At 42.5% G+C, this 17,106-nt stretch overlaps 1 protein-coding gene across 1 annotated transcript in view; it reads left to right on the top strand.

The window, feature by feature from the left end:
- The window catches only part of LOC144824915 (uncharacterized), a 53,900-nt gene extending 51,198 nt beyond the window's left edge, over positions 1–2,702 (top strand). The window contains exon 3 of the mRNA XM_078683879.1: positions 1,690–2,702. Coding sequence (XP_078540005.1) covers positions 1,690–1,795 — 106 coding nt within the window. The 3' untranslated portion in view covers positions 1,796–2,702. The remainder of the gene's footprint in view (positions 1–1,689) is intronic.
- The last annotated feature ends 14,404 nt before the right edge of the window (positions 2,703–17,106 follow it).

Below are 17,106 nucleotides of genomic sequence, written 5' to 3'. Positions count from 1 at the left end.
TATATATATATATATATATATATATATATAGATAGATAGATAGATATAGATATATATATATTGTGCACAGCGGCTGGGTGTATGGTGTTGGCTACCTTTGAGAAAGTTCTATGTATAACTAAACGCGTCAGGATTGCCATGCTGCTATAGAAATAAAAAAAATATATTAATTAACAAGGAACGTTACGAGTGTGGCTCAACTTCTTTCCGTTGTGGGGGAATATGTAAACGTTGCATCGGTTTGGTCCCACCGAAGAGCGACGCACCACCACAGGAGCGCCATCATTGCCATCCTAGGACCTCTTCTGATGCTCGTGAAGACGATGTGGGGCAATGTGGTGCCGCCGAAGACTTGTTTCGGTAATGGATCCCCAACAGCCTTTGAAGATGGGACTGACCAGGGAGTAACGAACAGCTGTTGGGAGCAACAAACTGAAATTTGAAAATCAACGCAGACAAAACAGTAAAATAGAAAGAAAACAACACCGCCCACCAGAGGGTATGAGTCACGCACCGCGAGCTGGACCACATGTCCCAAAATGCACTGATAAAATTATCCACTGGAGGATGTTGAAAGTAAAGCGAACATTACTTTGTGCACAGCGGCGGTGTGTATGGTGTTGGCTACCTTTGAGATAGCTCTATGTAGAACGAAACGCATCAGGATTGCCATGCTGCTTCAGAAATTAAAAAAATATAATATTATTTAACAAGCAATGTTACGAGTATGGCTCACCTTCTTTCCGTTGTGGGGGAATTTGTAAACATATATATTTTTTTTGCTGCACAGGACTTTTCACCGCCGCCGCTCCTCCTATTCCCGGGTGCTTCAATCCAGCGGTGGTGAGCCGCTTACAAATCCCAACACGTTCGGCTCCGTTGAACCAAAAAGGACAAGCACACAGGTATCCAGTTCCAGGATGTTTTTATTACAGACTCCTCACCCCCGACAGACGCGTCTCACTGGGTAGCTTCGTCAGTGACACTGACGAAGCTACCCAGCGAAATGTGTCTGTCGGGGGTGAGGGGTCTGTAATAAAAACATCCTGGAACTGGATACCTGTGTGCTTGTCCTTTTTGGTTCAACGGAGCCGAACGTGTTGGGATATATATATATGTAGGTACAGTACCCACAAAAAATCTGTCACATACAATGGGACAACGAAAAAGCTGACTCAATTTTTGACCTGCAGTACAGATGTTGTCATATATGTTATTTTCTGCCCCTGTGGGCTCTGGTATATAGGGAGCAGTACCAAACAAGCTAAACATCGAGTGCTTGAACACTATCGTGCCATTGCAAACCAGAACGAAAAATACCCTGTGGCAAGACATTTTGCTAAAATACATTTTTCCAACCCAGCTGAAATGAGCTTCCATATACTGGAACAAATCGAGAGAAGCCCTCGGGGGGGAGATAGGACCCTAAAATTGAGACAAAAAGAGTCTAAATATATTATTGAATTCCAAACAAAGACGCCGGGGGGGCTCAACCAGGATGAGGAGCTAGCAGTTCATCTGAAAGTATAATAATCCCTATATTGTGTTAGCTTCTGTTTCATGCTATCTGTAACATTATGCCTCTCCCTCCGATCAAGTATGCACTGTTTATTTATTTATGATGTTTTTAGTGAGAATGTTGAAAATGTTGAGCACTGAATTGTGGCATTTTATGTCTCTTTCTTACAGGTTTGGTCCCACAAAGAATTTGACAGCAATTAACTTTTTTCACTCGTCCTGCTATACAATGGACGTTCACTTTTGGGAGCACTATATTTCTTCACTTGACATCTAGACAGTTTCAGATAAGGTAGGCCCCATTATGGGGGGCAAACATACACCATGGACTTGGTACTTTGTAATTTCCCCCTTTGGATAGTTCCCTCATGTGTGTTGTGGTATTTGACCGTTACAACTTACCAGACAACCTTGGCTTCCCGCCCTGTTGTCCTCGTGTATTTTACAGACATAGACTCATGGTCAGCAAGTACCCAATGCACAATACAACTCTGTGCAATATAATTTCTTGATGAATGTTGGCTCACACCTGCCTAATAATGTAGTTACATTCTCTGTGGCGAGCTGGGGCTTAGATGCACCAACTGCATCTAACTACTTACAGTAAATCATTCTGCATGTTGGGCCTTATGTATTTATAACTGAACGCAATTAGATTGTTGTAGTGAGTTATACTTCCTTTCCAGGCAAGGCGTACTGGTGCTGGGTTGCGATTAAATCCCTTGATGTATCTTTACTACGCATGGTTGTTATAGCAACGTGTAGTTCCGTGTTGCCGCTCAAACTACAAACATGGCGGTGGACGCCTCTACTGCTTTTTGATCACATTGAGGTGCATGTTTTCAAAGGGGTTCAAATTATTTTTCTTCTGTGCAGCTAACAGAAGAGTGTACGAAGACGGGTACATACATATTTCTAATTTTGCAACTAAATGTGCACGATGTGAAAGATTTATTTTACATCGCTCTAAATGTGTGTTGGACAATATCTGACAGAGTATATTATGTCACCAATGCTAAAATGTATGTTACTTATATGAAATTTCACATTAACGCTGTGTGTTACCAAGTCCTGTTTCTATGGCCATGAATCCTGGCGTTATTTACCGGAAACTGTTCACTTGCAAACTAACGTGATCAAGGCTGTCCGCAGCCGAAACATGTTGTTAGTTTAAATAAACACCCTTGGAGACTTCAGCGGTGTTGTGTTATTTTGCGGACTGAGAGCACCGTTACTTTGGAACTTTTGAAATTATTTACACTACCGGCGTGCTCGGCCGGCATTGGTGCCACTTCCCGAGGGGCCGCCGTCAGCGTTTCCTGAGCGGACTTTGAAACTCATGTATATATATATATATATATATATATATATATATATATTCACTGAAAAAACCATAGGTTATAGACCATATATAGTTAGGAATTAGCATTTACAAAACCTTGAAAATTCACTGAAAAAACCATAGGTTATACACCATATATAGTTAGGAATTAGCATTTAAAAAACCTTATTTTACTCACACAAAACCATTGAAATTCCATATATAGTTAGTTGCACTAACTATATATCGCGCACCCGCAATCCACTGCTGATCATGTCACATATTACATCATTCATGACATGGTCAGTGACATCACTGATGACATCTCAAATGACATCACTGATGAGATCACTGATGACATCATCCAGTGACTGTGTGTTTCTGTAAAGTTTAAATATGTTTTACATATTGAAGAATGAGTAGATGTATAAGTGTCTGGACGAAGGATTTAGTAGGTGCATGACTGAATGTATGAGTGAGTGATTAAATGTGTCTCACTGAGTGCATGGGTTAGTGACTAAACTGTCTTAATTTGTGCATCATTATGTCTGTTGTTCTGTAAACTGCTGCATGTGTTGATCAGTAGCTATATGATTAACTATATGGGTTATTGATTGATTCTCCAAGTATTTGTATAGGAGACTGAGTGTGTGTGTGGCTGGCTGGGAGGTGTGTGACTCTGTGCAGATCAATGTGTACTTGTATCAATGATTGTATAAGAAAGTAAGTATGTGTTAGTATATGTTTGAAAATGTAAGGTGCTCTATGTTTAACTGTATAGACAAGAAAATGGAAGTGTGATTGATTCTTTACAGGACTGACTAGGTGTGTGAGTAACTCCATGGATGAGTGGCAGAGTGTAAGTGTCTGTATAGGTGTATGAGTGCATATGATAGTGTTGTAAAGATGAGTGATTGTATGTATGAATGATTGTATGGGTGAATGAGTGAATGTGTGTGTAGACGTAGGAATCAGTGAGTACGTATGTAGTAACTAGTATTGGTGTGTCAATGGTTTCAAAAATTATACTCTGTATTTAACACTGGGTGAAACAGAGGTTATATTAAAACGTGAGGAGATGCATTGTATTGTCACATGAATGATATCATCAGTGATGTGGTCATTGATGTCAAATGAGATGTCATCAGTGATCTCATCAGTGATGTCATTTGAGATGTCATCAGTGATGTCATCAGTGATGTCACTGACCATGTCATGAATGATGTAATATGTGACATGATCAGCAGTGGATTGCGGGTGCGCGATATATAGTTAGTGCAACTTACTATATATGGAATTTCAATGGTTTTGTGTGAGTAAAATAAGGTTTTTTAAATGCTAATTCCTAACTATATATGGTGTATAACCTATGGTTTTTTCAGTGAATTTTCAAGGTTTTGTAAATGCTAATTCCTAACTATATATGGTCTATAACCTATGGTTTTTTCAGTGAATTTCAATGGTTTTTTAATAGCAAATATCATAAGCTGTCGAATGTCAAGTACGTGGTAAGTAAAAACATTTTCGTGTTTATGCACACTGATCTGCTTTGAATGCTGCCCCCCACCCCTCATTTCTATTAGGAGTACTCTCTCTTTGCAGATAGTGAAGGGTAGTTAACGCAGCCCTTTGCCCCCTTTGTAATCCGTCGTGCCTGCTTCTCTCTCCATTTGATTGATTGTTCTCTTTGGTTCATTCTCTATTTACAAACAAGCACAGAGTCGCAATACTCTGTTTAGTCTTTGCAGATAGCGAAAAATCGTGTAAAAAAACAAAAGGAATCGAGCAAAATCAGTAGGCCACTAATGGGATCTCTTTTTGACCTCGCTAAAATAGAAACATTAGGAACAACCTGTTGAAAATAGCAATGCGTATGTACATAAGCGGCGTTCATTTGTGTTCACAGTACCCCTTGTTGATTGTTTGAATCGAGCATTGAATTGTTCGAAGTTAATTCTCTTAAGGATCTTCTCTGCCTGCAAACGAGGAAGAATAGGAATATTCTCTCTCCCTTTGCAGATAGTGAAGGGTAGGTAACGCAAGCCTTTAACACGTCGTACCTATTTCATTCCTCATTGATTGATTGATTGTCCTAACATTGACTGTTTGGGAATTAGTTCTTTTTGGAGGTATTCCCTGTTTGCAAATAAACGTAGGAAAATCTTTGCAAGTAGTGAAAGGGTACGTAATGCGGACCTTTCTCCCCCGTTGTAATCTGTCATGCCTATCTACTCCCCACTGATTGATGCACCTGTTTCACCCGGACCATTTACTAGAGATACGTCATCTGGCCCGACCAGAGAGCACCCCTAGTGAAAAGGACATATGCAATAATAACGAAGTGATCACTGTATCCTGTTAACAGAAACTTTAGCATGAAACAACCTGGAAAGAAAAGAATAGGAAAACGAAAATCAGTAGGCCACTGATGAACATGAACTTTTATTAAACAACGAACAAAGAAACGATAACATAACGTAATGATAAAACCTATTAATGTCCTAGAAACAAGAAAACGTTAAAATATGCCAGTGGTGAGAGACCAGAAAAACAGTAAGAGAAACCAAATCACCCCTCGCTGTCCCACCGCCTGCCACGCCAAAAAAATCGATAGACTACGGAAAATGCAAGTCAGTAGAACATCCGCCCCCACTCTGGAAACTTCCAAGGTGGGGCAGGGTTCCGACTACGCCCAGCCGGGAGCAGCCCATATAAGGCAGGTCCTGCTGCCACGCCTCGGCCAGGAGATCCTAACGTAGGGTGTAGCCGGAGGAGAGGCCGAGGCCAGCGGGACCCGGCCAGGGGATTGCCTTTACAACGCTGAACAGTTGCAGGGGGGGGGGAATGTCTCCTCGACCCTCCCCTCTCTCTCCCAGTCCGGCCGCGCTGGCCCTTGAGAGTTGCAGGTAGTCCCGCCACATGCTCTTCCGGTCCGGCCACCAACGGTCGGGGGGCCGAGGCCGACGGGATCCGGCTGCAGCCGATAAACCAAGAAACCCATTCATGGGGCCAGAGCCAGGGGCGTCCGGCCGACATCTACCGGAAGCCCGGCCCGAAGACGGACGGGACACTTCTTCTTTCTTGAATAATGGCTGCGACAACACTGGGGGGTGATGTCTTGCACATGCCTCCGACCCCCCCCCCCTCGTCCTCATCGCCTGGTCCGGCCATAACAAATCTCAAGCGAGACGCCGTGGGGTGCACTGGGAGGGAGAGACGGTGCGAACAGGCCTCTCCCGCCTCCCCAGGTGGAGGCTTCCCAGCTGCACCCTCAGCGCTCCAGGCGCCCGGAAAAGGGTTCTTCCACTGTGGCCATGCTGCAACGTCTCGCCCGGCAGGGTGGAGCCCGTCCGCTCATGTGACCCCGCGATCGCCGGTAGCTGCCGAACTCTCAAAATGGCGGTCGACCTGGCAAGAGCGGGCCCAGCATAAAGAAATGGCCCGGTCACTGGTTGACTCCACCACCGTAGTCCTCCACGACCTTGAAGATTCTAGAGGAGCCGCGGGAGTCTCCGACCCCCGATGGGGAATGACTGCCATGATCGCCCGTGGAGTGACGAAACTGTATCCGCGGGACGTCGGCGCTCCCATGCTGGCGCCAGCCTCACTTTGAATTACTAGAATCCTGCAGACCTCACTTCCGGTGAAAGCACAGTGTGACCCGGTAGGAAAAATTATTGCACCCCCTCCCCTTTTTGACTGATAGTTCAAACCACCGATCCTTTCCTTTGCCCTTTTAACGGAACTTTGGACTGCCTCCCCCTCTTTTACATTTTCTAGAGAAAACAAAACATTAACCACTACATTAGCATAGCAGTTGACACCAGAACTGTTTTCAAATTGAAAACCAACAACATCTTCAACAGAATCCTTTTTGTTTCTGCTGTGACCCAGCTACAGCACAGGCATTGTCCCCAGCAGTAATTCTGCAATGCCGGTAAGAATAGCTGTGGTGCCTACTGGACTCACTCACCCCCGCGGCGCCCCACGCCGTTATTTGCTGGGCGGCAACTTACTAGACATCACCTTCGTGCCATCTAGATTTCAGCGCGTTCTGCTGCCTTGGAACTATTCGCACAACAGACCGCTACTGACAAGAATATTTCATTATTGGTGCTGTCAATTTCAATAAATCTATTGGATAATTCAAAAGAAATTGCCACGGTCTCTTCGTTGTTTAAATGTTTTTACTGTTTTTGTTTTGTTGTATATATTTATATGTTATTAAAGTTTTATATTCCTACTACTTTGTTGGAGTGCTATATATTTTTAATGTGACACATAATTGTAAAAACTTTGATGTACAAAGAGTCATTCCTGGAATCTTCCGCTTCAGGCTCGGTCCCCTCCCCAATCACAATACAGGATGGTTTTCAGATAGTAGGAACACGTGTGGTGTGACGGATCTCATCGGGTGTGGGCCTTGATCTACTATAACTCCTTTGAAGAGGGGTGATTCTTTACAGCTGGGGCCATAAACTACATCTGCAGGGCTAGCTGATAGCCTGGACAATCGGACACAGAGGAAGAGGAGTGTCAGAGGGTGCGGTAGTGAATAGAGCGAAAGGGAGGTGTCGGGCGGGCACAGAGTGTGATTCTCAGGGAAGAGCAGCGCAGATGGGGGGAGGTTTATTGCCCATGCATAAGACAGAGAGCGGTGGTGACCAGTGCCTGGGGAAGATGCTTGCGTGGGTGAGGAGCCATGCTACGAATCGACAGCGTGCAGAGAGTGGGTCTGGTCAAGACATCTAAAATGGCTGCCGTGCACGACAAAAGTGTGGCATTTCAAAAAAGGCAAGATGGCGCAGACAATGTTTTTCAACACTTCCTCATTTCCTTCGAATCGAACGTTAACAGACGTTGGGGCATATTACCAAAGTTAAGCGATATTTATCGCTAACGATGCTTACCAACGAATTTTTTACCACTAAGCATCGTCAGAAATTATCGAAGATAAACCTTGCTATTATCAAGGTTTATCGCAAATGCGATAATAAACGGCCGCAATGCATGAATATCGCTAAAAACTCAGCGATATTCATGCATTACCGAGCTAATGCTCTTAGCCATGTTATCCACCTCCCATTGGATAACATGGCTAAGAACTGCTCAGGGCAGGTGTTACTTTTTGGAGATATTCGCGCTTAGCGCGAATATCTCCAAAAGTTGGTAATAGGAGATAGATATCTTGCATGTTGTAATGCAAGTTATTGTGGTATATGGAACTCATACCATAATCTCTCAGGAAAGCAGAAACTGATCCTTTTGGGACCGCCTAAAAAGGCCTAGGGGGTGAGGAGTACTCTACTTTGCCCCCTTTTCACGTTCCGAACTATTTTATTTTACTCTCTTCTGTAATTACACAAAATAGCAGCGATAAGATGCATCGGAGACACACAGTGAGAGAAAGGAGGCCGGAGATGAAGAAGAGATGTCAAATACACATTGGAGATAATATAGTGGCAGAAGGGAAGTAAATATGAGTAAACTTACCATGTAACATAAAAATGTTGCACTCTATACTATAAGTCTCATTTTATACTACAATCACTTCGCTACAACCTCATAAATTAAAAATAAAAATGAATAATGTCTCAAACAATTTTTGATTTCTAAATATAAATTTATTCTTCAGAATTTTCTAAATTTGAAAGAACTAGTAACATGTCCTCATCAGCAATGTCCTCATGAAAAGTCTCCAATGATGATTCTTGTAACTCTATGGTCTCCAAACACTCGATAAATTCGCCATCAAGAGATTGATCAAAAAAATCATTCAAGTCATCTCCTCCTTGTGACAATATTTCATTATTGGTGCTGTCAATTTCAATCAATGTAGTGGAATCATTCAAGTCATCTCCTCGTGACAATATTTCATTATTGGTGCTCTCAATTTCAATCAATGTAGTGGAATCATTCAAGTCATCTCCTCCTTGTGACAATATTTCATTATTGGTGCTGTCCATTTCAATCAATCTAATGGAATCATACAAGTCATCTCCTCCTTGTGACAATATTTCATTATTGGTGCTCTCAATTTCAATCAATGTAGTGGAATCATTCAAGTCATCTCCTTGTGACAATATTTCATTCTTGGTGCTGTCCATTTCAATCAATCTAATGGAATCATACAAGTCATGTCCTCCTTGTGACAATATTTCATTATTGGTGCTCTCAATTTCAATCAATGTAGTGGACAATTCAAAAGAAATTGCCACGGTCTCTTCATTGTGAGCCATTTTATTTTGAAATTGCTTGCTGTAAATTGCAGAAAAAAATAATCACTTTCATTTATCGTTTTTAGTAATACATAATATAAAACTAACTTTATCAAGTATTTAGTATAACAGAAGGACTGCAAATAAATAACAGAAAACATTTTTCAAATTATCTTCAAGTGTACAACATAGTTCCCCTTACAAATTAACAACTCACCTTTTTAAAAGTAGGAGAAGTGTTAGTACTGTGTAAATCAAACACCAGAAATTCACCACCAAAAATTCCTCACAAATGTACCTCAGACAGTAGTATCACAAAATGGCTGTGGTTTCCTCTCATTTGAAATATATACATAACCAATTAACTTTCATCACACACAAATACAAAACCAAAGTAACATTTTAATTGGTTCTAAATTTCAACACTTTCAAATGTGTTTTCCCCATGCAATTTTCCATAGGACATTTACATACGTCTACAGCCTGAATGGCTGAACGGAATTACACCAAACTTGGCAAAATGGTACATCAAACCTAAGAGGTCAGGAAGGATCTACTATGCCCCCTTATGGTCATTTCCCCCTTCGCTTTGACCTCCTCTTGTCTCTCAATCCTACCGAGAGACAAGATGGCGGCCGCTACGGACTGTTTGGAATGTTGACAGACGCCGGAGAACCAATCAGCTTCGCAAAGCTCCGTAACGCGGAAAGTACGCGAAGCGGAGCGCTGTTACAGATATATATCTTTTTTTGAACGTTAATTTCTCAAAATCCACTGGAGCACATATATTGAGACCTAGCAAAGGCACATCGGGCTACCAGTCCCTAATATTTTGCCAAGTTTCGTGCAAATCCATTCAGCCGTTCGATTATTATTATTATTTTTTTTTTTGCCCCGCGGGGCCCTTTTAAAACCTCCACATCAAACGTAGGGGGTCAGCGAGGATCTACTATTCCCCCTTATGGTCATTTGCCCCTTCGCTTTGGCCTCCTCTTGTCTCTCGATCCTACCGAGAGACAAGATGGCGGCCGCTACGGACTGTTTGGAATGTTGACAGACGCCGGAGAACCAATCAGCTTCGCTTCACAAAGCTCCGTTGCGCGAAAAGTACGCGTCCTGGAGCGCTGCCCGGTCCGCTGTTACAGATATATATCTTTTTTTAAACGTTAATTTCTCAAAATCCACTGGAGCACATATATTGAGACCTACTAAAGGCACATCGGGCTACCAGTCCCTACAATTTTGCCAAGTTTCGTGCAAATCCATTCAGCCGTTCGGGCTAAAAGTGAGGCCAACCGCCCTATGGAAAACTCAATGTTAAAAACACGTTTTGGGACCCCCCTTTTTTCTCAGCCCCCCCTTGACGAACCCCCCCCAAATTTTCAAGGGCTGCTCAGAAACAAAATGTGCCATTTTCCTGAAACTTTCAGCCAATTCCGTCCACAAACGCCAAAGTTATTAGACATAGAATTTTCAAAAAACCCATAGAGAAAAAATCCTAACTATATATACCTACTGGCGACCGCCAGTAGGTAATATATATATATATATATATATATATATATATATATATATATATATATATATATATATATATATATATATATATATATACACATACATACATGTATACATACATATATGTGATCAAGGCCTCTTCAGGCTGAAACGCGTTATGGCGGCACGGTGTTGAGCACAAATAAATGAATAACGCACCAGTTCCGGGTCTCGCCTCATATTTGATGCTGATTATCTAAGAAGACGTCCTTCTGCCATATATATACACATATATAGTCACTGATAAAATAAAGATTACAGGGACTTATAGTTAGGCTCGGATTTCATTCGTACAAAAGCAAAACCATAGAAATTCACCAGCTGTTGTTACCTGAGCTAAGTAGAACTTATGCCCCCGCAGTGTACTGCTTATGTCCTCACGTATTGCATCACTCATAACATGGTCAACAACATCACCGATTACATCACTGAGGACATCTCAACTGACATCACTGATGAAATCTTCAAGTGAGTGTAAGTGTTTTTTAAGAGTTAATGGTTGTTAAACATATATACTAACCTACTACAAAAGTAGGATTAGTATACTAGATGTACTACTACTGAGTGATACATGTGTGATCTGATTAGGTGTGTGACTGTCTGTATTAGGGTGTGAATGGGTGTGTGCGTGGCTGCATGGGTGTGGTGTGAGTGCTTGCATGAGTGACTGTATGGGTGAGTAAGATTTCTGACTAGGTCTGTAGGTGTGTGAGTGGTTGTGTCAGTGTTTGTAAGGGAGTGGAGGGGGTGTCTGAGTGGTTGTATGGGTGTGTGAATGGTTTTGTGGGTGTATAAGTAGGTATGGGAGTAGCTGTGCTGTGTAGGTATGGGAGTGGGTATGTAAGTGGCTGTATGGGTAAATGGGTGGCTATGTAAGTGATAGTATGGGTGAGAGAGTGGGTGTCTGAATGGCTGTATGAGTGAGTAACTAGGTTTGTAAATGGGTGAGTGAGTGGCTGTTTGAGTGAGTGTTTCGTTAAGTGAGTTGGTGTGTGAGTGGTTGTATTGTAGAGTGAATGTCTATGTAAATGACTGTATGGGTGAGTGAGCAGATATGGGAGTGCTTGTTTTAGTGTGTGAATGGGTATGTAAGTGGTTGTGTGGGTGTGTGTGAGTGCTTCTACGGGTGAGTGAGTGGCTGTGTTGAAGGATTGTACAGGTGTGGGAGTAGATGTATGAGTGGCTGTATAGGTAAATACATCTGTGTGTGAGTGGCTGCATGGGTGAGTGTATGGCTATGTGATTGGCTGTGTGGGTGAGTGACTGGTTGTATGAGTGGCTCTATGGGTGAGTGAATGGTTATATGAGTGTCTGTATGGGTGAGTGAATGATTAGGTGTGTGAGTGGCTCTAATGAGAAGTGAGGGGCTGTGTGAGTACTTTTATGGATCTGTGAATGGGTATGTGGGTGATTGTGTGAGAGTGGGAGTGGGCTTATGAGAGGTTGTATGGGGTGTGAGTGAGTGTGTGAGTAGTTCTGTGAATGATGTCATCAGTGATGTCATTTGAGATGTCACCAGTGATGTCACCAGTAATGCCACTGACTATGTCATGAGTGATGTAATATGTGAGGTCATAAGCAGTGCATTGTGGGGGCATGTTATAGTTAGCTCAGGTAACTATAACTGCTGAATTTCTATGCTTTTGTATGAGTGAAATCTGAGTCTAACTATAACACTCCTGTAACCTTTGTTTTTTTGCAATACATGTCTATGGTTTTTTCCTAGAAATGGGGGTCTCTAGTTGGCAGAGGTAGGCAACTTTGTTGTAATAGGGACCCTTGCTTTCAGTCAGGGTAAGGGGGATACATACTTTAGATAACCCCTGCTCATCCCCTGGGTAGCTTTGCATGAGCAGACAGACTTATCCCAAGGCAATGTGTGGAGCATTTGTACTCAAAACACACAGTAATACAGTGATAACTCCACAAATGGACACCACACCAGCTTAGAAAAATAAAGTATCTTTTACTAAACTCAACAAGTCCAAAACAACAAAAATCCAACATACATGTAATAAGAATATGACTTTAAAAAGTTTTCAAACAACTGGATCCATGGAAAACTATGGATGCGGGATTTCACAAAGTATCTGTAGATGTGTCAAAATTCATAAGGCCAAACAACCTCAGAGATGGGAAGCATTGAAAAATAAAGAGATGTGTCAGTTCCTGAGACCATGAGGATATGATGGAACAGTTCTGCTGCACGCAGGAGAAGTGATGGGTTGAATCCAGTCTGCAGGGGTAAGTGATGCATCGATTTCGAGTCTGTTATGGTCCACAGGTGATGCGTCGAGAAAACTTGCTGCTCAGGTGCGATGCGTGGAAATCTGGGATGCATCAGAGAACGTTGTAGTGGCATCGAGCAGCACTGCGTCAGGTTCTCTAGCCGCAATCCCTCAACGCATTGGTTATTGCAGCTGCGAGAGGCGCTGCATTGGTTTCACAGCGGCGCAGCGATGCGTGGAGTTTCTTCTCGTACAGCGGTGCTGCGTCGGAAAAACAGAAGCAAGAAGAGTGATGCGTCGATTGTTCTTTAGGTTTCTTCCAGCTCCAAGCAGCAAGCAAAACCTGTAGAGGCCCAGAACTGAAACAGGAACCTCTTGACAGGTCAGAGCTCTCAGCAGCAGAGTTCAGGGGAGCTGGGGGGTGAAGTATTTGTGTCCCTGAGACTTCAGAACAGGAGGCCGGCACACACAGGCACTCGGAGATCTTCTTCAAGCAGGTTCAAAGCAAAGTTCCTGTCTTTGTCCTTTCCTTGACAGGAACAGCAACTGCAGACCAACCCCACACAGCAGAGGGGAAGTACTCCTCCTCCAGAATTTTAACTCTTCTCCTTGTCAAAGGTTCCTCTTGATAAAGTTCTGGGGTTTTAGGTCTAATACTTATACCTCAAAATGTATTTGGTCTCTTTGTGCAAGGGTCTCTGAGCCCAGTCCAAACCAGCTCTGTCCTCACTGGTGCAATATGATCGCAGGGGGTAGAGACAGCATTGTGCAAGGGAGACCGGCCCTATTCAGGTGCATGGAAATCTCCTCCCAATATTCTAAATTCAGCCAAGGTATATTGAGCTCAGATATGAGTCATCCAGGAAGGGCCAGGCACCCCCCCCCCAGTGGCTGGCTACAGTGAATGGGCATCCCCATCCCTTGTCACTCCAAAACCAGACAGTTAATATACAGACAGGCAGAGGCATACAGAATGGTTTTAAACAATAAATTGCCTACTTTCTAAAAGTTGCATTGTCAAATACACAATTTTAAAACCATCTTTACTAAAAGATGTGTTATTAAATTGTGAGTTCAGAGAGCCTGTACGTTATTCCTCCATCTTCTCCCAATGGGAAGTTATACTTGTAAGATGTTACAAAGCCTTTCCCATTCTATCCTTTGGGGCAAGACAGCCTTTCAATAGTGAAAAACTAAATTGTCAGTATTTCACTATCAGGACATGTCACACACACCAGTACATATCATACCTTTAACATACACTGCACCCTGCCCAAGAGGGTACCTTGGGCCTACTATAGGGGTACCTTACATGTAAGAAAAGGGAAGGTTAGGGCCTGGAGGGTGACCTTTCCAAGTTGATATGGCAGATAACAGCTGCGCACATACACTGCAGTGGCAGGTCTTAGATACGTTTTCAGAGCTACTTAGGTGGGTGGCACAATCAGTGCCCAATAGTAGCATTTGCTTAACAGGCACTGGCACACTTCAGTGCACTTTACTAGGGACTTACCAGTAAATCAAATATGCCAATCAGGGAGAACCAATTGCAATCACAATTTACACAGTGAGCTCTTGCACTTTGACACTGATCAGCAGGGGCAAGGTGCCCAAAGCATCTAAGCCAGCAAATACAGAAGGCTGAGGCAAAAAGTCAGGGGAAACCACGCAAAAGATGCCAAGTATAAAACTTTTTATAATTCTACTTCCTAACTATATTGTCCCTATAACCTTAGTTTTTTCAGTGAATATACCTATCTATCTATCTATCTATCTATCTATCTATCTATCTATCTATCTATCTATCTATCTATCTATCTATCTATCTATCTATCTATCTTATCGAGTTATAGTTAACTGAACTAACTTTAACGGGGGAAATTCAATGTTTTTGTATGAGTGAAATGTCCAACTAACTATAACGCCCCTGAAACCTATGTTTTTTTAGTGAATCTATCTATCTATCTATCTATCTATCTATCTATCTATCTATCTATCTATCTATCTATCTATCTATATTATCGAGTTATAGTTAACTGAACTAACTTTAACGGGGGAAATTCAATGTTTTTGTATGAGTGAAATGTCCAACTAACTATATCTAGATAGATAGATAGATAGATAGATAAATAGATAGATAGATAGATAGATAGATAGATAGATAGATAGATGGATTCACTAAAAAAAACATAGGTTTCAGGGGCGTTATAGTTAGTTGGACATTTCACTCATACAAAAACATTGAATTTCCCCCGTTAAAGTTAGTTCAGTTAACTATAACTCGCGTGCCCGCAATGCACTGCTGATGACGTCACATATTAGATCACTCATGACTTGGTCAGTAGTGAGTAATGTTTAAATATATAAATATCTGTATCAGTCTCTCAATTTGTGTATAAGTGGCTGCATGGGTTGGTGAGTAGCTACATGAGTGTCTATATAGGTTGTTAGTTGGTTTTTGAGTATCATTATGAGTGTCTGAGTGTCTGTATGGTTCGATGGGGGTATTACCTAGTGCATAGATGCATGAATGAGTAACTCACTGTTTTTATGTGTTGAAGACAGCATGTGTGCAGGACTGTATGGGTGTATGAGTGTGTGTGTGTGGTGTGTTTGTGAATGATTGACTTTCTCAATAGTGTCTTTATGAGTAACTAACTATGTTTTAAACTATTATATGTGAGTATTGGTGTTTATAAGTGATTATATGTGAGAGTGAGAGATTGGAAGAGTTCCTGTATAAATTAGGATGTGTTTCTTTAAGTGATTGCTTAAGAGAGTAAGTATGTGTAATTTTCTGTAGCAGTAAGTGTGGTGGTGTGTGTATAACTGTATATGCAATTTAATGGATGTTTGATACTTTGTTTGCATGTGTGACTATGTGTATGAGTAACTCTATGGATGAGTGTCACTGTGTAACAGGATGTATAGGTGTATGAGTACATATGATGAGTGAGTACATGTATGAGTGACTGTATAGGACTGCTGGTGAATGACTGGATGTGTGTGTAGATCTTGGAATTACTAAATAGGTGTGTTGTAAGTAGTATTGAGAGCCGTTACTGACATGCTGCCACTGTTTGCTTTGCCATGACCGGGGAGAGAGAGGGCCACAGGCCCCAGGCTGCAATGCGGCCACTTGCAACGTCACCAACATCGCCCGGAGGCGCATATAACGCGGACGAGGCTCCCGCATCGTGGGACACGCGCGGGCGAAGCCCGGGCCAAGGGTGGGACTGTCTGTGCTCGTCTGGGACTGTCTGAGGCCAGGCTGGGCCATCCCCCTGACATCACCATGCAACTGGATCCTGCAGTGGTGAGTGGGGTTTCTATTTGCACCCATCAAATGTCTGGGGAAAACAACACCATGGGCAAACGAAACCCAACCCCCGCAGTACGTAACACCACATCTATTGACACCATGCTGGAGAGGGCGATGAATATAGTCAGCACTGAGATTGAGTTGACTAAGAGACGCTTGTCCCTGGGCTTCACAAAACCCCATTCTGTCACACAAAATGAGAACACCGACATAAGTGATTCTCAACTAATGATACACAGTGAGGCTGATCACGGTCCACATTTATCAATGGGAGAAAATACACTGGGTGCGGAGGGACCTGGCCACATGGGAACTACAGCAGACCCTGTATCTGGGAGTTGCCCAATTGACATGTTAGCTTTGGCCACTTCAGACAAATTCCCTAACCCAGAAGTATGCGGAGCAAATAGGAAAAGGAAGACAGTGAAACCAGTCTGCTCCAAGCGGAAACAACCTCCATGCTCGAACTCACAACGCACTACATTGAACACATGGATTCAGGGCCCGAAGGCCCCAGTGTATCCAATCCCCAGCAGTGACCCAATCGACTCAGTTTCATTGGAAATTTTAAGTAATTCTTGTACACAGTCAGACGGAATCTATACAGACTCCCTTTTCTAATTTTATACTTGGGGACACTGCTATTGACATTATTATAGACACATTGTATGACCGAGTTAAAGTGCTTGTGGATAAAAATTTTGCAAACTTATGGAAGCGCTTAGACCGCCTGGAATCTCAAACTACTAAGGCAAAATCTCCCAGTAGGGAACCTAAACAGCCATCCCAACAGGCCAGCCTCCAGAAAAAAATAGCTCAGAATGGGCAACAATTGTCCTTAACCTCAAAGCAGCTACTTGCCCCTGTGACACTAATAGTAAAACTAGAGATTCCACAGTTTCAAAAACACACACTGATTCTGTTAACACTCAAAATACAACC

The sequence above is a fragment of the Lissotriton helveticus genome, chromosome 3_1, assembly GCF_964261635.1.
Source record: "Lissotriton helveticus chromosome 3_1, aLisHel1.1, whole genome shotgun sequence".
NCBI lineage: Eukaryota > Metazoa > Chordata > Amphibia > Caudata > Salamandridae > Lissotriton > Lissotriton helveticus.
The sequence above is the reverse complement of the archived record's forward strand: the minus strand, read 5'-3'. Positions and strand labels throughout refer to the sequence as shown.